The 26,274-nt window shown below is 35.2% G+C and overlaps 1 protein-coding gene across 4 annotated transcripts in view; it reads right to left on the bottom strand.

Moving 5' to 3' along the window:
* The window catches only part of Fstl5 (follistatin like 5), a 567,974-nt gene that overhangs the window by 221,229 nt on the left and 320,471 nt on the right, over positions 1-26,274 (bottom strand). For all 4 annotated transcript variants that reach the window (XM_037206672.1, XM_037206671.1, XM_028867183.2 and 1 more), the window contains exon 6: positions 21,617-21,737. In XM_037206672.1, coding sequence (XP_037062567.1) covers positions 21,617-21,737 — 121 coding nt within the window. The remainder of the gene's footprint in view (positions 1-21,616; positions 21,738-26,274) is intronic.

Genomic DNA, 26,274 nt, shown 5'->3' with positions numbered 1-26,274 from the left:
CTGTACCATGAAAGCAGAGACGTCCAGGAGATGCTTACTCCAACACGTCTGTAAAATTCTATCATGTGATATTGAGAGCAATCAACAAAAATAAAAGTAAATCAAAGAGGAAGCCTAGAAATCGATAAACAGAAACGAAAATCTAGAGTAAATTGGGAAGTGAGACAAAGTGAACCAAAGAAGAGGATAAATGATTTTATGGGCCATTTAAAACTCCAGAGAAATATTTACAATTGTTCTTCAGAATAACATCAGTATATATATATATATATATATATATATATAAATAACTTTATTTTTAATTAACAATTATTCTTAGGAGTGATCTACTAAGTAGACATTTTTTTATGTACAAAAGAAATAAAAAAATACTGAAAATAGGGAAGGGAGACTTAAAATCATATTAAATTCTGGGAAGTACTTTCTAACTGTGTTGCTTTTTCTACCTCTACACATGTATTTTATAATGTATGCAAATTCTACAATTTTTATAACAATAAGACAGAAATGATTTCACTGAATATATCTTGCAATTACATAATCTATTAACAAGGGCATAATTTTGAATTTTTTGTTGCTTTTTCAATTTCTAATTAACAGCTTTCAAAAAGTAACAATGAATCTCAAATCTTATTAATTAATCTAATGAAAACATATTTAATTCTGAAATAAGACTGAATTAAACTTATATTCATCTGTTTAGAATGTAGTTTAAAAAAACTTTAACAAAATTCTTTAATCGAAGAAATTGCATATTTATAATGAATATGCACTATGCAAACATATGTAATTTGATGCATCCTGCTGTTTGTTATTATCTGTAAAAAGAAAAGAAATATTCAATGGAAAATTTTTTTTCCAAAAGATTTCAATTTTTATTTGGGAACTAATTTCCCAAAGGGGTAAAATAATTCACACTATCAAACATCTTTAAGACAGATTGACTGTCAAGCACTTATTACCAATGAAAGTTGTGGTGGTATTCTAATTGTACTGAAATGTGATTTTAATTGTATGTTAATAAATAAAGTTGCCAGGGGGTCAGAGCTATTAGAGCCATAGACAGAGTGTGGTGGTGGCGGCGGCGGCGGCGGCGGCAGCGGCGGCAGCGGCGGCGGCGGTGCACGCCTTTAATCCCATAGGTCTCTGTGTGTTCAGGGATACAGCCAGCATTGGAGACATATGCCTTTAAGACCTGGGGGGCTGTACATACAGTGACGAGGCAATCACGTGTTTGGGTTTACAACCAATGAGAAGGCAGAACAAAAGACTATGAAAAGACGGACAGACAGGAAATAGCTCTCTTTTGGGAAGCTAGGACCACTGCAGGAGGAAGGGTGAGATTTTAGCTCTGAGCTCTGACCTCTTGGCTTTCTCTTTTACATTGGTTCTGTGTTTCTTATTTAATAAGATGGTTGGTTACATCTACAGAAAGTTATAAGTGTCTCACAACAAAAGAGAATTCTGACATTTTCCACAACATGGATGACACTGGAGGACCTTATGCTAATAGAATCAAACAGACTTAGAAGGGTAAGTATTACATGATCCCACTTAGGAAAAGAATCTCAGATAGTCAAAAATCACAAAAACATCAAAGGAGAGTTTTGATTACCTGGGGTTGTGGGCTACATAAAGGGAGAAGAAAGTGCTTAGGGAGATACTTGAGTCATGCAAGACGAATCAATCACTGCCCACCTGATACCTGTTGTAAAGTGCACAGCATAGAGTTAACCATTTTGCAAACAGCTGTTTTCCTTCTGTTTGTTTCACTCAGTTCCAGTGTGTTAGGTTTTGTTTTATCTTACTCTATTTTATTTTAATTTTATTATTGTCACTTAGAAGTCTGTTTGTTTTCTAATGAGAGAAAGGAGAGACCATGATATAGTGAGAATGGGCCTTCAACATTGTAACCTATATTTTTATTAGTTTAAAAAAAACACAAAACAGCTAGAATGTGGAAGAAGGGAGGGTGTAAGGAGTGGAGGGAATCCTGAGTGGAATGTGTAAAGTTAGCAGATAAAGTCCTGAGGAAATATGTCCTGTTGACATTGGAACATACAGTCATGTGAAACACACCAGTGTCTCAAATCCATGGTTAATAGCAAAGCTTTCCCCAGTTGAGGCTCATAGTGATGGCAAAGCCGCCTTCTGGTTTGAGTGGGAACATTGATGATATATGTAGAAACTACCAATGATGATATATGTAGAAACTACCAGTCGCAGCTTCCTCCCCTGAAATGACTGCAGTCTGACACTGATGCCCTATAGAGACCTACTACCAAGATTAGCTAAAGTTGCTAGGCAGTGGTGGCACATGCCTTTAATCTCAGCACTCTGGAGTCAGATCCAGGAGGATTTCTGTGAGTTTTGAGGCCAATCTGGTCTACAGAACGAGATCCAGGATAGGCACCAAAACTACACAGAGAAACCCTGTCTCGAAAAACAAAACAAAACTAAAAAAGATTAGCTAAACCTACCTCCTTAACCTCCTTATTCATCTGTATGCAATAAATCAGCCGCCTCCATTCAGAGGATACTGAATGCATAAAATAAACATTGTGAGGTTCTGGGTTTAAAAAGATGCAAAAGCATAAACCCATATTTTATCAATATTGGGGTTCACCACATGGCTCTTTGCATCATGGAAATAGGTCTACCACTAAGTCATATCATCAGCAATTTAAAAGTTACTTAAGACAGCATCTGACTGAGGTACCCATAAAATTTCCCTGAGTTCACTCTTAAGCTCATAGTGATTGTGTTCCTCCTAGTTCATTCTATCTAGTGGGTGTGTAGGATTCTAGGTAATTATCACCCTTTTTTTTCTGGATGATTTTCTATTAATTAGTCAATAAAATTTAGTAATGAGTCGGGGAGGAAACATTGAGTTATGTTGGAGATACTCATGAAATCCATCATGTTCTTAATTCTGAGTGTGTGCTCATCTACAAACTCATTAAGTTGCAAATATTAAACATTGCAGCATCTTGAATGTCAATCTATAAGGATTTTTTTTTCAAAAGTTAAACTGTTGAAGCTGAGACAGAAAATGATGGTTCTATACTCCCAACCAGGTTTCTTCCAGTTTCCAAATACTCTCTGAGTTACTCCAGTAAGCTATTGGTTCACATTTTGCAAACTCTGACCTCATAAGTTAGAAAAAGTCCTATTATATCAGAAAAGAAGAAGCAAGAAAAAAAAATGAAGTCTTCACATCTAGGCATGCTTTTCATTGTAATAAAGCAATTTATTAAAAATATTTCATTCTCTCTCTCTCTCTCTCTCTCTCTCTCTCTCTCTTTCTCTCTCTCTCTCTCTCTCTGTGTATTTTTCTTTTAGTACAAATTCTAGAAGAAATAGTGAATATTACAGTACTTGCAAAGCTTTATTAGCAAGATCATAACCAGGTATCATTGGAAGGATGAACTAGGGGTCAAAGCAATTTAGTTTTTAAAAAGACACAAAGGATATCTCACAAATTGCATTATAATTATGAAGAGAAAGTGTCTTCCTTTTATGTATAATATAGATGCAAATATAAATGAAAAGACTTTAAAAATGTATTTCTTTTTCATTTCAGTTCTCTTCCTAATGACATGACTAGCTTCTATTTTCTTGCCTTAAGGAGCATGTGGATGTCTGGGATTAGTTCCCAGAAATGTTAATATTACTTTATTTTCATTCTCTCAAAGCTACTAAAACACAGCTGGGAAATTAAATGCAAATGCAAACATTTTCCTTAGCAAAATTCTTTCTTCTTTACCAAAAACCTCTTCTATCCATTTGTTTTAATGATGAATCCTATTCAACATTTGTCATTAACTTTAATGAATTCACAACATGGATTTGATTCAAACTGAATAGTTGGGTCATCTAAATCTTTTCAGACTGCTGATTCAAAGCTGCCTGAGTTATAGAAATCTGAGTTACAAGTACCTCTTAGTCTATGGATGAATTGCCTTGGATGCTCAACTCCCATTTCCTGTATCTCTTTTCTCTTCTTTATTTTAGGTGATGTTCCCCGACTGTATGTCTGTAGCACCTAATATTCCAATATATGTAAATTGCAATGATATATATCCATATAATGACACTGCTGATCCATCTATATGCAGAACTAACCCTGCAGCACTTAAAAAGCTATTTCCTCCATCTAGAGCTCTAGACAATTTCCATTTTAATCATTCTCACAGCTTTTATTCCCTTAAATAGATTGAATTACATCCTTAGCCAAACTATTTTTGAAATGGCATATATCAGAAGGCATGATTAACTACCTATTAATACCAGATATGCTAAATGTCACTGGATAGACATCATGGAGGTATGTTAATCCTTCTGGTCACTGCTCTACCCTGGAAGTTTCAGGACCTTTACCAGCTACAGTTAAAACATATCTTTAGTAAATATATTAAAATGCACGGAGCTTTTTATAATGATATCCCTATATTTTCAGGAAGCAACATCATTCCGTCTAAGAAAGTACACAATTTATAAGAACAGAAATTATCAATATCCAATTATCCAAAGACCAAGACAGAAAGCACATGTATCAAGTGAGAATGCAGGTTTATACCTAGTAAGCATATGTTAAATGCATTTTGTTTGTTAAATTTGGGAAAAAAACAAAATAATATGTTTCTATATGAAGCTATGTAGCCAAACATCAGTTTGTATACATACATTTACTTCAAAATTCTTTCTCTTACCATTGAACTAATTGTGAAAGTAAAAATATCTAAGCCAAAGTTTGGAATGATACATAATATATCTGGAAAGTTCATATAATTCCCGCTTACTGAGCTCAACTAAACTTAACTACCATCAGTATATGACTTAGACTTTTTCTAAACTAAGCAATCAGTTATTTTCCCACAACTGTCCTCTAAGTCATCCAGTGTGCATATAAAAATTTTAAGACTGTGTACTGTTTTTAGGATGATCTAGATATTTTGATTTTCTTTCCTACCTTGTATCTGTAAATAATATTTCATTGGATGCACTGAAGGGGGCTGCTTGGCAAAGTTAGGGGGTAAGTTGGAGCCAGTATTCAGATCTCCAGCACTCGAGAAATGATGGGGGTATAAGCTGGCTCACCTCTGATTGCAGCACAGGAAAGGCAGAAAGGTGGTCCCCCAAGCAAGCTTCATTAGCCTATATTGATATCAGGCCTCCATATACAAACAACTATGTACAAATACACACATGTGTGTGCCTACAAAAAGTGAGAAAGCACACACAACAACCATACAAACACACACACTATAGATATGTGTGAAAAATACACAGCCAAAAGCAAAATCTGAGGTGGCAACATAGCTCAGTGACAGAGGTCTAGTGAGTGTCCAAAATGGCACTGATTGCACTGATTGCACTGTCCAGCTCCACACATTAAAAAAAAAAAAAAACAGGCTGAAGGAATAGCTCAGGACTAGGCTGTTCACCTGTCATAACCTGCAATTCAATCCTTAGTACAAGTAAAATTTTGAGCCATGTATTATATACATAGTTGGAATCCCAGTACTTAGGATACTGAGGCAGGAAAACCAAGAATTCCTGTTGTATGGTCATATAGAGTTGTACTCCAGCTCATCCAGAGAGATTCTGCTTTAATGAATAAAAGTATTTTTTAAATAAATGAACAAGTAGAAATGTGAGGAGATGAATACCAAATGTGCACTGCATCATGGGATAAGAAATGACTTTAAGAAAACTAGACTAGCACATCCAAACCAAGAGATGGACATCAAGGTATGAACAATTTTGTACACATCTATGAAAATAAAAATTAACACTGGCTACTGATCCAATATCTAGACAAACATCTGCATTGAGGAGAGCTAATAAAAACAAAAACATTGAACAATATTAAACTATCACAAGATAAATTAAAACTTCATCCCCAATCATCAGGGAAATGCACATTAAAATGACTCTGAGATACCACCTTACACCTATCAGAATGGCTAAGATTGAAGACACCTTATGCTGGAGAGGATGTGGATCTAGGGGAACTCTCCTCCACTGCTGGTGGGAATGCAAGCTTGTACAACTACTTTGGAAATCAATAGGGTGCTTTCTTAGAAAATTGGGAATCAGTCTCCCCTAAGACCCAGCTATACCACTCTTGGGCATATACCCAAGGAATGCTCAATCATACCACAAGAGCACTTGCTCAGCTATGTTCATAGCAGCATTGTGTGTAATAGCCAGAACCTGGAAACAACCTAGATGCCCTTCAACTGAAGAATGGATAAATAAAATGTGGTACATATACACAATGGAATACTACTCAGCAGAGAAAAACAATAACATCATGAGTTTTGCAGGCAAATGGATGGATCTAGAAAATAAATCATCCTGAGTGAGCTAACCCAGACTCAGAAAGACAAACATGGTATGCACTCACTCATAGGAGGATACTAGATTTAAAACAAAGAGGACTAGACTGCTAATCACAACTCCAGGAAGGCTACCTAGAAAACAGGACCCCAAGAAAGACACAGGGATCACTCAATGACAGAGAAATGGATGAGTTCTACATGAACAACCTGGACATATGTGGGGGTAATGAAGGGCAAGGGTCGAGGGAAGAAGAGCTTAGGGGAACAGGAGATCCCAGCTGGATTAAGAACAGAGAGAGAGAACAAGGAATAAGAGGCCACGATAAACAAAGACCACATGAGAATAGAAAGAAGCAAAATGCTAGAGAGGTCCACAGAAATCCACAAAGATACCTCCACAACAGACTTCTGGCAATGGTTGAAAGAAAGCCCAAACTGACCTACTCTGGAGATAGGATGGCCAAACACCCTAATAGTTGTGCCATAAACCCCATCCAAGGACTGAGGAATCTGCATGCAGACATCCACGGCTCGGCCCCGAGTGGAGTGCCGGGAGTCTAATTAGTGAGAAAGAGGAGGGTTTATATGAGCGAGAATTTTTGAAACCAAGGTTGGATAAAGCACAGGGACAAATAGCCAAATGAATGGAAACACATAAACTATGAACCAATACCTGAGGAGCCCCCAACTGGATCAGACCCTCTAGATAAGTGAGACAGTTGATTAGCTTAATCAGTTTTGGAGGCATCCAGGCACTGGGACCAGGACCTGCCCTCAGTGCATGAGCTGACTGTTTGGAACCTGGGGCTTATACAGGGACACTTGGCTCAGCCTGGGAGGAGGGAACTGGCCCTGCCTGGGTTGATTCTACCAGGTTGAACTCAATCCCCAGGGGAGTCTTTGCCCTGGGAGAGATAGGAATGTGGGGTGGTCTTGGGGGAATGGGGGGGGGGAAAACAAGGGAATCCGTGGCTGATATGTAAAATTAAATTAAATTATAAAATTTAAAAAAAGAAAAAAAGAATACCTTATACTCAAGATAAAGATTTACATCTATATCTTCCAAAAAAGAAAAAGAAAAAAGAAAAGATGCCCAAGAAGAGTAAACACAAATTTTGAAAAAATTTCACAAAATAGGTGTGCTTGGTAAAATTTAATAATATTAAAACTATGAAGAAATTGGAGACTTTAAAAAAGAATAAAGTACTATTGAAAGGATAAGAGGTTGAAATGAGAGTAAAGTGAGATAAGTTTTACATGAATAGTTTTTGGAAAGAAAACATCAGAGAGGAGATAGTATTAGCCTAATTAAAAAACATATTGACAGTAATAAGAACCTGTGATAACACACAATCATATGTCCAATCCACAGAACTTTGCTAAATCACATCCTAGAAGAATGAGATGAAACAAATTTAACCTTGAAGATTTATGCAAGTTCATACTTCTAAAAAATAGAGTGGAAATCTTTTTAGATTTAATTAGAAACATCCTGATGATACTGTTAATGGAGAAAGATGATAGAAATTTTCATATTCTCAGCTCATGTTAGGTCACACACTTCTAGGATAACTCTTTAAATCTACATAGGCTACTGCCGAATGTGTGCCTCCAAGAGGCAGATTGTGATTTTTGCAAACTTCTCATTCCCAGTGTTTTAGATTTTGAATTATTGGTTATTGCTTATTGTTTATTTGGGCCCCGTTTTTCTGAATAAGTATAAGGAGAAAACTCTAATTTGAAAATGTTATTATAATTTGACAAATTTGAATACTAGAAAAAGTAAATAGTTTAATCTAAGTATATACTCAAAATAGTTACTATACAAAGTTATTAAAAGATAGAACAGCGCACATGAATAATAGAATGTGTCGTTTAATTAATTTATAAACTTTTTGTTGAAAAATTCATTTATTGACAAAATTCAGCATCATTTGGTACCTTGCAGCACTGATCCCATTAATATAAACTGTTAACATTTATAATATAAGTAATCTTTAAATTCTATTAATTTGAACATTTTGCTATTGTTTCTAGTGAAATTATAGAAAGATATACTTCATGATTTGAATAAAAATACTGAATGGATGCTATTCTCATTTTTTGATGTTATGATAATTGAGAAAACAAAATAAATGTGAGTCTCAATAAATTATCTGAAATCTATTTTATAAAATAATTACATTAATACTGCACAAAAGTGGGAGAGATTTTAAATCTGCTGATATCAGAAAGTGATTACTTAGAACCACTATAATTAAAGACTGAAATGTACAATTTTTTTCAATATCAGAGTAGTATTGTTTGTGAATAAATAGCTAGCCAGATTGCTACTAAGTAAACAAATTATGTGGACACCGATATTCACAGTATAAAACATTCAAAACTTTAGCAACAACACCTCATTTCTAATCTAACCAGTGATCTAGCAACACACACACACACACACAGAGAGAGAGAGAGAGAGAGAGAGAGAGAGAGAGAGAGAGAGAGAGAGAGAGATGGGTGAGAAAGAAAGACATAAAGTGAGAGAGGGAGTGATAAAGGGAGAAAGGGAGGGAGGGAAGGAGAGAGACAGAGGGAGAAAATAATTATGGATTAACATATCTATTCCTAAATTAAGTGAAAATCATCTCCATTTCTGCATGTGTAAGCAGAAACAGCTGTGCCTTTCAGCTGAACTGGAAGGGAAATACATTATTAAATCAATGAAGGTAGTCAACTCCCCAAGTTCTTTCTATCCACCTCACTCATTTTTCTGATTGAACAACCTGAGAAATATTTTCAGAACTTTCTTGAAGTTTCTGAAACTCTGGTCAGCTTTAATCTGTGCCCTTGATCCTGTCTTTATTTTCACAGAGAATTGTCTGTGATATTTGTTATAATTGCATGAAAACTGTTTTCTGATGTTAAAATGTGGTTTTAGGGTTTACTTCCCAGCTGTTGTTCACCACTAGCCTCTTACTTTTATAGTCACCATAAAGAAATGGGTAGAAATAACAATGAAATACAAGGTTCCCTTTGTAAAGGGACTTAGTTTTGCAAACTAGAACTAGATATGTGATAGAAAGATGTGTTTGTGGAAAGGAACCTGGGATTTTAATACTATAGACTTTTATAACTATAGCTAGACTTTTAAAACAGGAATATGAATTCTGAAACTTCTCCCACTAAAACATACATGGTATGAAATATCCAAGTCCTAATTAGTTAGTAAAGATGTGGATAAACATGAGTTCTGAAAGATATACAATTAAGCAGATTCATTGATTCTTGCCTATAAATAATTATATATAGAAGGTAAGGGCAATGGGAAGCACATCAAAGGAAAATAGTAATGTTCATTTGTTGATTTATTTTTATTAAAATGTTAATAGAACCATACAAAGGAACGTTAAATTATATAATCATAAGATATAGGTACTTGTGTGTTTGAGTTCAGTTTCAGATGGCAAAGGAAACAATGTCAAACATCTTGTATAAAGGATTCACTAATATCTACCATGTGAATTATTTCCCACAGAACCACATAGTATGGTTAACTTTGGGTGCATTTAATTTTTTTTTTGAATGAGAAATGTTTTATACGTGGAGTGGTACAGGTGTGCAGTGGTTTGTTATCCCTTTCAAACATAGTAAAGGCATTTAAAACAGGTTTTATAACTCTTCTCTAACAAAGTGAATTGATATGTTGTTGCTTTTAGTCAACATTGCTATACTGAAGCTCATGTACGACTAACTGCTTTATGCAACTTCCTGGTAGCTCCTCTGAGGAGCTACACATTGCCTTCACAAGTCCCAGGAGTCAGTCACAAGATCATCGTGAACCATCCATCACATTCAGAAGCCTCTCTTCAAAAGCAGGCACTGGGGTCTGAACTATGATGTATAAACTCAGCTCTCCACTTAGGGAGCAGCAAAGCCCCCCCTTTCCTTTGTTACAATTTAAATAAGCCTGAGCCATATCTCTTCCCACCATGTCCAGCCAACCAAGAATATCAAAATGCAAGGACATCAATATTTTTATACAGTTTAGGTATAAATCTTAGTACATAGTCATCACCACTTTTATTTACCATCCCCCAACATGGCTCATGAAATAAACATTCCACTGTCCCCTTCCCATCAGCTTTTCTGTAATGGAATGAAAAGCAGGAACAGAAACAGTGGAATTGTTTTACTATGTTGAGTATGTGAGAATTCAAGCTTCCTGAGTTTTAAGCACATGAGTATAAAAACTCTGTCCTTATACTTGATCTTTCCAGATGAACAATCATAAAGAAATGCAGCAATTACTATTCCATCAAGTCCAGTGATAAATGATTTCTGCCTTAAAAAAAAACTACTTTCAATGATCTCAAAACTCATAAGAAAGAATAGGTAAGTATTTTAGGCAAAGGGAAGTCTGAAATGTGAAAATATATTAAAACATATACAACACCACACTTTCTTACAGCTTTGAAATAAAAGCCGATAAAATTTTACTTGTCTATATACAAGCATTCTGTTATGCCCACAAGCATTTATAATAAAGAGGGTAATAACAGCAGATCCTGATTGAAAGGAAAGGTGCAAAGCTACACAGAGAAACCCTGTCTCAAAAAACCAGAAAAAAAAGTGAACCTCAAGGAATTTCAGGAGCAAACAGATGTTAAAGATGTGGGGGCAGGTATCCTATGTTCTTGTGCACCCCATGAAAGATGCAGGGATTAAATGAGTCTCCAACAGCTCATTTACTATGGTGGGTAAAAAGCTGCACCCATGGTTTACTCATTTATGTTAGCAATATCCTGCAAATGATTTCAGCCTGTAATAACAGGTTGCCACTTAATGCAATGTATGGGAACATTTTATTATTTTTTAAAGTAAATACACAACAGTCTTTTGTGTCAATCATGTGGCTTCAGTTTCGGTGTATGTATAATTATGTTTCATATACTTATCTCAGGGAAGATTTCCTGTGATATGAAAGTGATGTTCTTTTTAAAAATAGGAAGGGCCTATGTTGTAAACTTCGCCTCTATAATATGGTATCAAAGGAATTACAAATATGTGAAGAATTTTTTTTTGTTTTATAATTTAATGGTAAATAGATTCTTTTTAACTCATTTACAAAAAAAGGGGGAAATTGAGAGTACTATTAAGTACCTGAATCCAGGGCTATTTCTCATATTTCTCACTGCCAAAAGACATATTTTCTGCTTTTAAGGTGCTGAAGAAAACACAACTGCTATATTGATAGGAACTGTATCCCAAAAGATTGAAAACATGGACCAAGAAGACAACAACTTAATCTCACATTTAAACCTGTGGCTGCTGCTGTTTTCTACATCTGCAGCTTATACATCTTGGGGGCACAGAAAGAAGGAATGCTATGCCAACAAAAACTCTTTTTCTTTCAAATAAAATATTAAGATACTATTATTCAGTTTCAGTGTGGGATGCAGTGTTTAGTGCACTTCTGTCTACTGTTTAAACATATGTAACAAGTGTAAAAATATTTCATTATACTTTTCAGTAGCATAGCAAATGCCTAACGATGCAGATGAAAGACCAGTATGTTTAAAAAGATTTCACAAAAAAATATAACTTATACAGAAAATGTGTCTACAGTCGCACTGAATACAGTCATAATACAAATTTAATATCTGGACAAAATGCTTCCAGTTAATATATTCTAGTAATGATGGAAGTATGAAAAAGAAACTTGCTTTTATAAAATAATTCTAGTAAAATTAATTTCATCAAACATAGTATATATTATCCATGTACTGTATACCAAAATTACTAGTTTACATCTTCAGTGTTTTCACCTAGCTTAATTTGACATTGTTTCAAGCTACATTTTTCATTAGTAATGGAAAATTTAGTTTAAAACTTCAAAAAGTTAATTTACTCTTGACTCAGTAGAAAAAGATAGGGGAGAAATCATTTTATTATGATACATTTATAAATTATTCCTGCCATAATAGTTATAAAATTTTCTGGTAGTAATGTGAACTGCTCTATAATATGATGTTTTATAAAGCCAAACTTATGACTTGTTTATCTAAATGTCTTTTTAAGATATAGCAAAACTTGTTGAAAGGATTATTGACTTTGGTTGTGCTTCCTGGATGAAAATTAACACATTTTTCTGGTTTCCTGAAAATATTAGTATTAAACATAGCTCACATTTTATTTATATACAACTGAGATATGTACTGAACTCCATATTTCAGATAATAAGGATATTGTTAGTATGCTTCAGAACAATGATGTGATTATAGTTCACCAATACCTGTTGTATATTTTAATATAACTAAGAGAGAAAAGCAAGGGCTCTGGATACAAAGTGATCAGGAGAATGAAACATTAGTCACTCTTATTTGATTGGAGTTGATATTCAACTGAGATATCATGTTTTACTGTTTATGTACAAATAATCACTATATCTCAAAAGTTTTACATGTTTCAGGAGAGTAAAAAGTTAATCACTTCAATTTGAGGATTACATAGTGCATAAAGTTATTACCTTACTATGCCCTACATGATGATACAATTAACAATATTAAAAATAATGCTAAGGTTTTGGTGCCAGGCTGCAGCATCTATTAAGGCCCAGAAGCGTCCACCTCAGGAAAAATCCTCACTTGGCATCATCTAGAGTAACATCAAGGAAAATATGCTGAGAATATTGAAGCCTAGTTATGTGTCATAGTCTTACAGAACTTCCAAATCCTTGCCTTTGTGAAGAAAGCTCTATCCACACATATTTTCAGAACTATACAAAATGCAGCATAACCCTCAGTCAAAGGAGTTTCTGAGAAATTTCTATCAATATTCTCGGTCTAGAAAAGCCAACATAGCAATGATTTTTCATAAATAATATAAAAAGCAGAGCATATACCTTAAGAAAGCACAGCCCAGAATATTACACTACTAATTAGGATTAGTTTTAGTTAGATGAATTTTTATGACTGACAAGATACATGAGAGTGTATAAATGAGGGACGATTGATCAATTCACACATTATTCTTTTGATTTCAATTTCATTAAGCCACAAAGTGCCTTCCTTTCTCAATATTTGTACAATACAAAGAGACAACAGCGTAAAAGTTAATATTGAAAGTTTCAAATTAAATAAAAGAGAAACTGATGGATCTGATTGTGTCTGGTTTAATGCTACATAGAAATTGCACTAGCAGACACAATTTATTAATGAGAGACCAACAAGGGGGGATTTTGTGAGATGAAAATATAGAGAAATCTGCAGAGGCAGAACATCTAAAACAATTTTTTTTTTTATAAATCACCTTAAAATGTAAAACTGGAGTTCAAGGTGGAGGACAGGGCCATCTGAAGTGGAGAGAAACCTAACATTTCCATTCTATTTTAAATCATACTTCACATCAATATTGCTTCTCTGTGCCCCTTATGATAATAGTTGCTCTAAAAAAAGAAATATTTTGTTTCTAAGCAAGAGAACCTTTGAAGTGCATGTGTGAACCATTCTGTTCCTGCCTATTCTAAAGAATTCAGAGAGACAGGAGCCAAGGCAAGCAACAAGTTCTTAGAAGCAATTGTGAGAGTGATGCTTACCAGTCAGGGGACATTTACAAATGTAAACACTTTAAGTTACAATTATAAATAAACATGTTCATTACTAGTTTAATAGCCCCACTGTGTCTCAGAAGAATTAATCCTCCAATGTCTGAGCCCTTTTGAGTCTGCTAACAGGTTTCATATAGTTCTGTCTAGGATTAGTTTATAAGATTTAAATTAACATATAATGAAGTAACCTCCAAATTAGGGTGAACTTAAAATTGTACATAGCTTTGTTTGTTCATGTACTAATCATCTTTCATGAATAATTCATGAGACCCTTCACAGAGACTAAATTTGGTAATGTTAATAGACTATAGTTTTATTTAAATTAATAAGAATTTGAAACAATGGCAAACTATAGTGTAATGCATGAAAATCAGAAAATTAGCACAAAGTAAAGGCTCAATAGGTATTATCAAAAACTTCAAAGAAGAAAAAAGAATATTAGCACCAGCATCCAACTTGTGTAGTACAATAAAGTTAGGCTAATGAGAAACTGGAGCAAAAGATGGAGGACAGACAGGAGCATCCTAAAGTGCAGAGGTTTGCCCTCCCTTTTTCTCCCTCAGAGGCCACAATCATAATGACTTTAAAAGCACACATGAGCTTTAGCTGCCTGGTTGTTTTCTATATATAACCATGTTCGATGCATGCTTGTGTGTGCAGCTTCTCTAATGAACATTACTGTTTTTCATGTTTCTTTAGTCACCCTCCCAATCACGACTGCTTTTGCAGATTCTATTCATGACTTCCTGCTGAAAGATTTAAGACCAAAGTTATTTTTGCTGACAAAGCAGACATTCTTGCCTCGGCATTAGCCTTGGATAATGTTGGTCTATTTCTTATTAAAATGTAATACTTTGTTTCTTTAATTCCTTCCTTTCTGTGTGTTTTTCATTTTTAGTTCATGCTGACAACGATTTATAGCCTCTCCTCCCTGTGAAGGATGTACTCCCGACTTTTACTCTTAACTTGATAATATCTTTAAAGAGCTTTAATGAGGAATTGTCAAGATCAGGTGGTCATGTGGACCTGTCTTTGGGGGATTGTCTTGATTGTTAGTTGATGTTGGAAGAGGGCCCCACTGCAGCTAGCAGTCTTCCCTAAGCAGAGGGTCCTGGGTTGTATGGGAGTGGAAAAAAAAACAGCTACTAAGGATTCTTATCCTCATTTTGTTTTTGCTCCTGAACTTAGACTTGATGCTTTAAGTTCCTATCTTGACTTCCTTACAGGAAATGACTATGCCAAGGAGTTGTAAGTGAAGTAAACCATTTCATACTCTAAATTACTTTTAGACAAAGTATTAGTCACAGCAATAGAGATGAGGCAAAGCCAATTCTAAACTCTCAAGGAATGGTAACTGCAGGCAGATAGGTCTGTAAAGAGTTCATTAATATCATGTTTATCTTTCTGAGGGAGGGCTGGGGAGTGGGAGGAGAGAGGATGGGGGAATCCGTGGCTGATATGTGAAATTAAGTTAATTATAAAATAAAAATATGTAAAAAAGAGTTCATTAATATTTAATCAACTATAAGTGGGGATGAATTCCAGTATGAGTGTCTTTATAAAAGTGACACTATACCCCTGCTTCAACTGTGAGGACACACTAAACCTACAGACATTTATTGGTATTCCAGGAATACTGCAAATAAGAAACACTTGGGGCACCTTGTACGGCCTTGGTGCAGGGGAAAGCAGCTTGGACCTGCCTCAACTGAATGTACCAGGCTGTGCTGACTCTCCATGGGAGGCCTTGCCTTGGAAGAGGTGGGAACGGGCAGTGTGACAGGAGGGAAGGCTGGGGGGCAGGAGGAAGGAGGAGAGGGGGATCTGTGGTTGGTATGTAAAATGGATAGAAAATTCCTTTATAATAAAAAAAGATTTAAAAAAAAAGAAGAAACACTGAATAGATTGGGATTTTTCAACAATTTTTCAGCTTTGAAAACTAATATAAGAAACTCATCCTTGTTCTGTGTAGTGTGCTGTGGAAGCTTCTTAAGAAAGGCCCCTTAAATTCCATTTCACCATCGTTTCTCCTTTACACACACAAAATGAGAAGTACAAAAGATATAGTTTCCACTTGAGGACTCCAGATCTGTTTTGCTGTCTTGGGTCCCTCACTAGAGTATACATTATTCTTGAGCTAGATGCTTCTCTTTGACTATGCCAGGATGTTCAAGTTTAATCCTATTCTTTTCCCAAACTTGCTTTCCATTCCCCACTTTAGCAGGGAACATCACTATTCCCAAGCTAGAATTCTGACCTTAATCTCCAATCTGCCCTCCCCCTGGCTGTCTATAGAACCACCCACTGAAGAAAACTGGTTGTGCATGTGATTTATTGTCCAGACATGGCTTCTTCTGGCACTTCTACATTTGCTACTTGGTCCTGACCTCATCACATTTACCATTTAATGAGATAATCTTAATTATATTTACTAGCTGCTACTATTTTTTTAAAATAAAGTTCTTCCTAAATTCATGCTTTAGCATACAAAAAGATTAATATGACATTCATCTTTTCTTCTCTAGTCGCTAAATGGTTCCAATAAGTAATATTTTAACATAGTGATTATAATTTCTTAGAAAAACTATTTGCTTTTCCTTATATTATAATTATTAAATCCATACTTTATTAAAAAGTATTTAATCTAGAGCAAAAAACATTTTGCATACAATCATGCATTCTTATGTACTTTCAAGTAGCTATTCAATCATTTTAAATATCTAAGAATATTTAATCTATCATTTTTAAGAAGAGGAAACATAAGAATTGTTAAACAATCATTGTAAATACATTCATAGCTAATATGTGGTCTGTACAAATATAATTGTCACTGGGAGAAACATAGCATTTCTTTGAATTCTTTATGTTATGATCATTTTGAACTAATAAGTACTAATTAATTGTCACGTTAGAGGTTCAACATTGTAAAATGCTAACACAACTCAACATATTCACATTGATCTGAAGAAGGCTAATATAAAACGGGACCTCTGCAATCTCTCAGAATTACTAGTGCAGTGAGATGGCTCATCTGGTAAAGGCATCTGCCATTTGAAGACACAAGCCAGACAACCTGAGCTTGTACCCTGGAACCCATGGAAAGTTGGAAAGAGAGAATCAGCTGTACAAAGTTGACCTCTGACCTCCCATATGTGCTGTACACCTGAGTAACCACCTCACAACACACACACACACACACACACACACACACACACACATCATGCATGAAACAGATGTACAAATAATAATAAATTAAACTAAATTAAAATAATTACCAACCAGACACTGGCTTCAATAGGTTTTCTAAAATTAAATGCCTAAAGTATATAGTTACTTCCTGTATTATTAAAATTTACATTTCCCTACAGATTTAAATTATAGATGTAGAATTTTATCCAATTCACATTTAACCTTACAAATTTTATTTAATTTTAGCTGAGAAGAACAGCACTGCTTTGCCTGAATACAACTCATTTCTCACGCTCAAAGAAAACTGAACATATGGTGTACATGTTTGGCTGAAAGTATTCAAGACAACAGAATGCCATGGTAAGGGTGCATGTCACCTGACAAGAGACTTAGTATTTATTCTAGACATGAAAAACTGTCAGGGCTTTGCTGACTCTTTATTGGATCTCATTAAACAGCTTTCCAAGTCTCCTGATCAAACAAGGCCTGTAGAGAAAGCCTGATGCTCACACTAAGCACTTGTACTTAAATCTCTGGAGAAAAAAAATGAGAGTAATTGGCCATTCAGTGCTTTTGGGAAATTATTAAAGTACTTTATCCTACCTACAAAGCAAAAAAGACTTTTAATGAAAATAACTTAAAAACAATAATTGCAATGGCCACAATAACATTACAGCAGTGTAATAATACTTAATGATGCACAATTTTTATCATTAACTTTCTTTGCTAACAAACTACCCTTGACCCTCCAAATTTTATAATATGTCAGAAAGAATGATTAACTGGAACTCAAGAAATATGTCTATCTTTGTGCATGTTTCTTGTTTCTTAGTTTATGGCTCCACATATTCACAAAGAACTCTGCAAGTTTACTGAGACACTGTTTAGAAATTATATGGAGAAATATACCCCAGGTGTGAAAAAAGACTGCTTATACATTTACTTCTATTACAACCATCGCTTTTAAAAAAACATCTGAGGTCATACACTCCTGGTGGGAGGTGGGAATCAAATTTTAAATTGTATTGACCATCACATCCCTCTAGATAAAAAGACACTTGGTGTATGTTTTTAATTAAATGGATTTACCATTATTGATACACAATTTTATTTGTAATACCTAAACAATTTTAACTGGACAACTTTTAAATATGTACCATTATACATAGCTTGCAATTAAGCTTCAAAAAATCCAATGAGGACAAAGAGACACCCATTTTAAATTCACATTTTTGTATAAACACTGTTAGTGCATCCAGCCCTTAAAAGTCACTTTATTTCATTTGATGGTTTATAATTTGACTCTTGTTGCAAATGAAGGTGAAGAACTGAGATGATAATACCATGCAAAGGCTGCTGCTTCATGAGACCACAAAAGAACTAAAATATCCTCCAAAATTGCAGCCTTGTTTGGAAAAATATGCCATTAAGCAATATAATTTTAACATTCAAACTGAATACATCTATATAACAACAAAACTTTCATTACTTGATGGATAGTTGCCAAACACATTTTCTTGTGTTTATTTTCTTTTTAAAATGTGTACTTCATTTATCTTTTGTGTTTATATGTATGTAGTATGAACAGAGTTGTTAGCATGTGGATGGAGACACTTGTGTGCAGGTTGATGTAGATACCCAAAGTTGACATCAGGTACTCCCCTCAATTTTTCTCTACTTTATTGGTTGACTTGGAAGCTCTTTGTTCATCATAGACTTTACCAGTTAGGATAGTAAAGCTAGGCAGCTCATCTTTTCCCTGAGATACATGTCTCCCAATTCTTCATGAAATAATTACAGATAGATCTACACACACACCATTTACATGGGCTCTGGGCATCTGTACTGGAGTGCTAATGCTTGCACAGCAGTTGATCCAGCTTTAGGTTTTTCTTTTCTTGTTTTACTTGTTATTTTTGCTGTTTGTTTGTTTGTTTGTTTTGAGGCAGAGTCATGATACATAGCCCAGGCTGTCTTAGTTTTGATCTTCCCATCTTTAAAATTTGAGTTTTGGTGTTCAAAGTGTGAGCCAGCATGCTGGGCCGCTAAGTGCTTTTCTTACCTATCATATTCCTATGTTTCAAATATTGAAGGTTTAGACTCTTAAGTTATTTTAACTTTGACCTAAGGACAGAATCATTACAATAACCATTAAGTTAATTGTATGTACTATAAATGTTTCCCATCACATTATATCTGAGTTACAGTCTAAGAGTAAATAGAACCTCATTACTTTTTTTTTCAATTTAGATAGTTCTTATATAGAGTAGCTTTGTGACCAGACAATGATGTTTTATCACATTTGAGTTTCATTGGCTATTGATTTTGAGTTTTAAAATGCCACTTATCAGAACAATATACTTCCACATCAACACCAAATCATATTCCAAAGCCCCCGGCCCCCCAAGAAAAACAAGTAGCAATAATGTAGCAAGACTCTTATCTGTTGACACATTCAGATATAATTGCATAGAATCCTCATGAGCTGGCTTAAAATAGCACACTGTTCACATTTATCTTTGTTTCTTTCTCCACTGTTTCACCACTAACAAAACACAAATATTTCCCTTTAACATTCTTCTCAATGCTTTGTAAACTGTATATCACTCAGTTATTTCCAGATAATGCTAAGTATTACTTCACTTATTTAATTCAGCTCATGTTTTCTCCTAGTGTAAAATATGGGTAAGGGTTGGGGCATTAGACAGATGATTAATGAAATTAGCAACTAAAAAAAATAACCTATAGTTCAATAGAACTTTATACAGAACATACTCATGATGAACAATTTACTTTAAATACTCATAAATCTCAAGTACCTGCCTTCTTGATTATGCCATTTTTCTATTCTCTGACCTTTGGTCTTTTTCCCCAAGTTTAAAGCCACTTAACCTAAATAGTTATATTGCTATAATCTTTATAAAGACTCTACCCACCAAAGCACAGACGACAATCTCCAGTCATTATTAAAAGTTACTTTTATAACCTACTGACTTGTGTACCATGACAGAATAATAGATGCTGAGATTTTGTATTAAATTATATGTATATATTTTTAACTAATAAACTATCATTTTTTCTCTTTTCTTCTGCCTCCTGAGGTCCCCAAAAAAATGCCTAATATTGGGTATAAAATGCACTGTTTTAACAACAAAATCGACATAGGCTTGACAGAATACTTAGCAATTTTCCTTTATCTCTATGCCTTTCACCTTCTTCATATAAACTTACAATGATTTATTTCTCTCATTTCCTCATTTTGCAAGGCATATTAGCTTTGAAAACCCTCTTAAGGGACCAAGAACTTACTGAGTCATCTTGTCTGATAAATTTCCCTTTCTCATCTAAAAGAACATGCAAAACTGACTAAATCCCGAGAACATATTATAACCTTATCTCAAAATATATAGCCTCCTGCTATTGTTTTATACTTATGAGTAAGTGTGGTATCTCTGCATGAGTATTCCATGTATAAGCATGTTGTTGCAAGGGCCAGAAAAAAACAGTGGATCCCATAGAACCATCTCACAGAGGTGGGGACAACGGAAACCAGGTTTTCTTTAAAATCATCAGGTGGTCTTAACTACTGAGTCATCTGCCCAGCCTGAAGAAATAATATTTTTAATTAACCCCTTGCAAAGTAGTCACCTATTAAATGGAAGCTGGTTTATTTCAAAGTAAATCTTTTCACATTAATTGTACATCGTATTTCTTTTTCAGCTAAGCATATCTCTCTAGCTCCAATCCATTTCTCTGTCTCATGGTGTGCTTCCACATGCTCAGTTCAATGTGTCATAGGCTTCTCTAGTACTTTGCAAACACTCACACCATGTGTTTGTTTTTCTCTTGAGCACAGATCTTGATTCTTTCATTGTTTTTGTTGTGACTTCCTAGTTCCTTCTCTTTCAGTTATTTTTAAAGAGTAGACTGATAGGAAATTTAAACTGACTAAATTATTTTCGTGATTTTTTGTTTGTCTGATAAAGCACAGTTCATCATTCTAAGAAACATTCAAGCAACGCAAACAAATATAAATAGTTCTGGAATACCTTAGCATGGATATAATGTTTCATTCCAATGAAAGAAAGGACAATTCTAAAATGCAAGGCCTCCTGGAATGTTCATTTTGCCTTCCCAATGAAGTTGTAAATGTCACTGCATAAGTAATTAAATTTTTTTGTGATGCATGGTGGCTACAGGTCAGTGTTGCTCCTCCTCCAGAGCAACCACAAAGGCACCTTGGTAAACTGTCTCTCACACCAGTCAGTAGGACACAAGATACCCTAGGAAAGAGAGCATAGCCACAAAATGCAAAATCTCCTAGCTTTGCATATGTTCTGGAGGAGCCAACTCCTTAAATTCTCTTCAGTATAACACTTCTTCTAAGAAACAGCTTGTACTTTGGGATCAAGCTTACAGACCATATTGCTTAAAGCAACAGGAAAAAAAAAAGAGCAAATGAAATAAGGATTGACTCTGTACTCACGAAATGCTCTATAGAATTCTTCAAGAGCCAAGTGCTTGTCAGCATTGAAGTCATCATACTTGAGCAGATCATACAAAGTACAGCCAGAAAGGTCCTTGTTCAGTTCTTCCTGTTTAATCACCTAGCAATCAACACAGTAAAACGTTTGTATTTCTCTTAATGCTTCAATATAATATAATTATTTGTAGATAACAATCACACAATAGATTACTTTAAATCTGAAAAGCAGTAAAAAAAATTAAATCAATGACAAACAGATTTTTATTATTGAACAATTATTTTTAACTACCATAATGACACAATTAAGATACAGCCTTAGACTTTGTCTAATCCTCACAGCACAACTTAACAAATCTGCACATTTTATATTCAGCTTGTATAATTTGCTTTATTTACACCAACTTAAGGAGACACCTGCACAGGAAAACCATGCTCTATTCCTCATTGACCCATGTCGGAAGGAAATACTGTTGCATTCTGTCCCGAAAAGTGCACATGCTGTGACGACTTCCTTCTTCATATTATTTGTGAAAAATGAAGTTAGATTTTATTTTCCCCTTATGCCTCAGCTCCTCTGTAGCTGGGAGATGAGTCATTTGAGATTGGGCCAGACTCCCTGCTCACAAAAGAACTATTACGCAAATGACTGTTTCTAGGAGCCAGACAGAATTAATGCACCGATTGATAACAAGTCTACTCATGCATGGTGAGGCAAACCATCATTGTCATTCCTACTCTGTGTACACCCATGAACTGAGGTTCAACATTTTTATACTCTGATGATTTTGACTATTGCTTGTCAGAAAGCAGAGTTCACACAATTTAACAGACATTCCTATACATGGTGTGTATCTGCATTGCTGTGTCCGCGGTTCCTCAGTCCTTGGTATTCTACCACATACAGAGGCAGCAATTCCTACTGCGTGTAGATCAGCCTCTGAATAGTTTGTTGTTCTCCTTGCTTTGAAAGGTGAGGCAATGCATAATATCTGTAGTCATCATGAGTATGCTTGGGTTCTGCCAAAGCTACTTATTAGCTGTCTAATTTTAAGTTAATTCACATGACTCAATTAAAATATAAATACAAATAGTATACCTCCCTTCATATAGAACTAGTCAAGTATAATCAATTTGTGAAATGTTCACTCAAAAATGGTCCTTTAACATTAGAAAGTCATTTCTCTTTATGTAATATATATCGCTAAATAATCTCCTACAGGTTTTCAGGCATCAGCTTATGTGTGCTATGGCTATGCATTCACATGTGTTTTTCTTCCTTTTGGCAAAACATAGAATTTCACATATATTTTGTTATAGAGGCAGGCGTTGGTCCCATTCTCAGGATCCTCTAGTGCTTTTAATGAATATTTTAACCCTTTGGGGGGTTTGATGACCCACATTGCATGACACTGCTTTGGTGGCTAAGTATATGTTAATCCCATCTTCAGAGGAAGCTTGTAAGTCATTCCCACTCCATTCTGAATCTGCCAACTTTCACTTGAATTTTACACTTTAACTATCAACTATATTCTTACAGATATTATTAAATTTTTATTGATTAAGCTGCAATTTGCAAAATAAGGGTGGGGAGGGCATAGTATCCTCTGGCATAACTAGTCTTATAAATAGATGCTGTAGATGTGATTATTATACCATATGCTCTACACATTCTAGCCACAGGGATTAACAATACTGCCTAATGGCTGAAGCCATCTCCGCTATAAGCCTTGGGAAAAATAAAGCCCTTCTTTTCCATTTAGAAGCAATGGATCCCTCAGTCGTTATCCATCTGTTATTGATTAGACTGCATAGAATGCTTTTGCTCTGGGCTGGGAGTTGGCAGTGCATCTCATCATGCCACACTGTGGTTTTTCCTGAAGATTCTCATTGTTGGTATTAAGGCAATACTTAGGATACATTAACACCAAAGTTTATCAGACATTTTTATTTTAGGTACTTCTAAATCACATAAGTTTATAAATGGATAGGTTGAAAAAAGGCATTGGGTTTAATTTTTGTCATTTTAGCCTCGTATTTTTCTAATTTTTTGCTAAAACTGAATTCATTTTTAGACCTGGAAAATGAGTTTTCAGCTTTTTGGTACTTGATGGTCTTGTATATTTTTGTTTTTTTCTAAACTGGATTATGATTGTACAGCCCAAGATCAGCATGCTGCTGTAATCAGTATGTATGAAAGTTTGGTTCTTTTATCTCCATAAAATGTCTATAGAATTTTTTAATTAATGCCATAATTCAGAGATAATTCAGTCCTTTGATATTGTATCATTTCTGATCTGGAATTTTTTTTTTTAACTTTCCTTTTAGTAAATTATGTTCCCTGTTCTTCTTAGTCATGGACTTAATGGTTAGTTTCTAATTGTGATTCTTATCAGCCACTGCCCCAGAGTTTGAAATATAGCTTATGATAAGACACCAAAAATTGTCCTTAACTGAGAGCAGAGCAAGACTCTGGGAAAAGTTATTAAGAGGTATATATTTGGAGAAATATTAGTTGAAAGAACTACTTTGCAAGGAAACATATTTAAAAGAACTGTGGAAATCAGGCACTTTATGGAACTATGGAAAGACAGCAGCATGCTAGCATAGTCATAAGCGAAGACCCACTTGAAGTCAAGAAGGAAAGAATTGTCTATTTAACCTTCTCCAAACTCGAGGCAGTGCATCATGGGGCAGGTGGCTCCTTTGTTGAAGAGAGATTGTGATGTCCTTCTCTTGGAACTTAGAGACAGACCTACCATGGAAACATAGTGCTGGACCAGGCACTCTAGTTTTGCTTCATGTTAACAGATTGGATAAAGCCTCTGGACTCAACACTGACAGTCAATGAGGAACTGAATCTATCAGCACTATTCTAAGTGTGAGATACAGAGCACAGAGAAAAATCTCCCTGTGGTGGAAGGTGAGATGGAGAATGAATCACAGAAGTTTCCTTGAAACAATACTGGGCTCTCATAGTGAAACTCAACACTAGGCAAAGCCCAAAAGAACCTGTATCCAAGACACTCCATACTGATGAATCTTCTGGATCTTCATTTTGTGAAAAGAGGTCTGCACCCAACAGAGTGGTTTTGTCCTACCATAATGAAAGTTGAGGTGCAGGCCTGAGACACACCTAAGGAGACAGTAGAGATGGTTGTAGTTAAAAGTCCTCGGGTGCCATCCTACTTAGTGCTCTCCTCGGTGACCAAGGCACTCCCTCCACCATCGCTTCTCTAGATTTAGCTAGTACCGTCTGATGGATGACTCTGTCTGCATTGGGATAGAATAGATGTGTTTTTGAATTGCTAAGCATCTTATGGCCAGGCTTGTCATAGTAAAACCCAGCAAATGTAAGACACAATGACCCTTGACCTCAAGCAAGTGCCTGTGGAATTTGCTAGATTTTGGGGATTCTTCCTGGTGATAAGCTCAGGCTTACAGCCCTGGTAGGACAGATTTGCAGTCTAGCCTACATTGTATCTGGCAGGTATCTCAGTCCATGGGTTTGGGTTCGTCTCTTTGTTGTGCTCTTATTAGATAGTTGAGCATTTCAGGGGCCTTAGTGGTCTGGAAGTTATCACTCCATCCCCTCATCAACCTCAGAAAGCACACAGTAGTCTCAGTGTCTGCCCAGGTGATGGGTGATGTTGCTTTGTATGCTATGAATGTGTCACTCTGATCGGTTGATAAATAAAATGCTGATTGGCCAGTAGCCAGGCAGGAAGTATAGGCGGGATAAGCAGACAAGGAGAATTCTGGAAGAGGAAGGCTGAGTCAGCAGTCGCCAGCCAGACACAGAGGAAGCAAGATGTGAAGGCAGAACTGAGAAAAGGTACCAAGTCAAATGGCTAAACATAGATAAGAATTATGGGTTAATTTATGTGTAAGAGCTAGTCAATAATAAGACTGAGCAAATGGCCAAGCAGTTATAATTAATATAAGCTTCTGTGTGTTTACTAAGGTCTGAGCAGCTGTGGACCAGGCACAGGACACAGGAAAACTCCTGACTATACCCAGAAGAAGAATGAATGAATAGGCACTCATTCTGTGGCAAAGCTTGGGATATTAAAAGCAAAGGTTTTAAAGGTTTAAAAATATCTAACACTTCAATGTTTATAAATAAACCTTTCAAGTAATCATTACATTCCATAATGGAATAAGGTACCAAAATCCAACCATAAAGTGGTAATAGGCGAGGTCTCCAACAATGTAAATTAACTATTTTAAGAAACAATATGAACTTCAAATAGTGAGTAAAAACAATTGAATAATTTGTCATATAAACTTAGCAGAGAGATTCAACAGTTCTTTTGAATCAAACATAAATCCTGGAATGAAAACTCTACTAGATGAAATGGAAATAATCAGAAACAAATAACAAAACAAAATTAGCAAGTTTGAGGAAAAACTAGATGCAAATATATATTGAACGAGGAAAAAATCAGGAAAATAAATAATTAAGTGGGACCAAAAAAGTTTAAAAAGTGATTTGACAGCATTAGATAACAAATATTAGATCACTTAGATTCAAGACAGATTTGCTACTCTGAGTGGATTTGAAAGACAATTCACTGAGAACAAATCAAACAACCCACAGAGTGGTACAAACATCCAGGTAGTAAGAAGTCAAAGAATGACCTGAACAAAATAAACCCTAC

Source organism: Peromyscus leucopus, chromosome 6, assembly GCF_004664715.2.
Source record: "Peromyscus leucopus breed LL Stock chromosome 6, UCI_PerLeu_2.1, whole genome shotgun sequence".
Taxonomy (NCBI): domain Eukaryota; kingdom Metazoa; phylum Chordata; class Mammalia; order Rodentia; family Cricetidae; genus Peromyscus; species Peromyscus leucopus.
The sequence above is the reverse complement of the archived record's forward strand: the minus strand, read 5'-3'. Positions and strand labels throughout refer to the sequence as shown.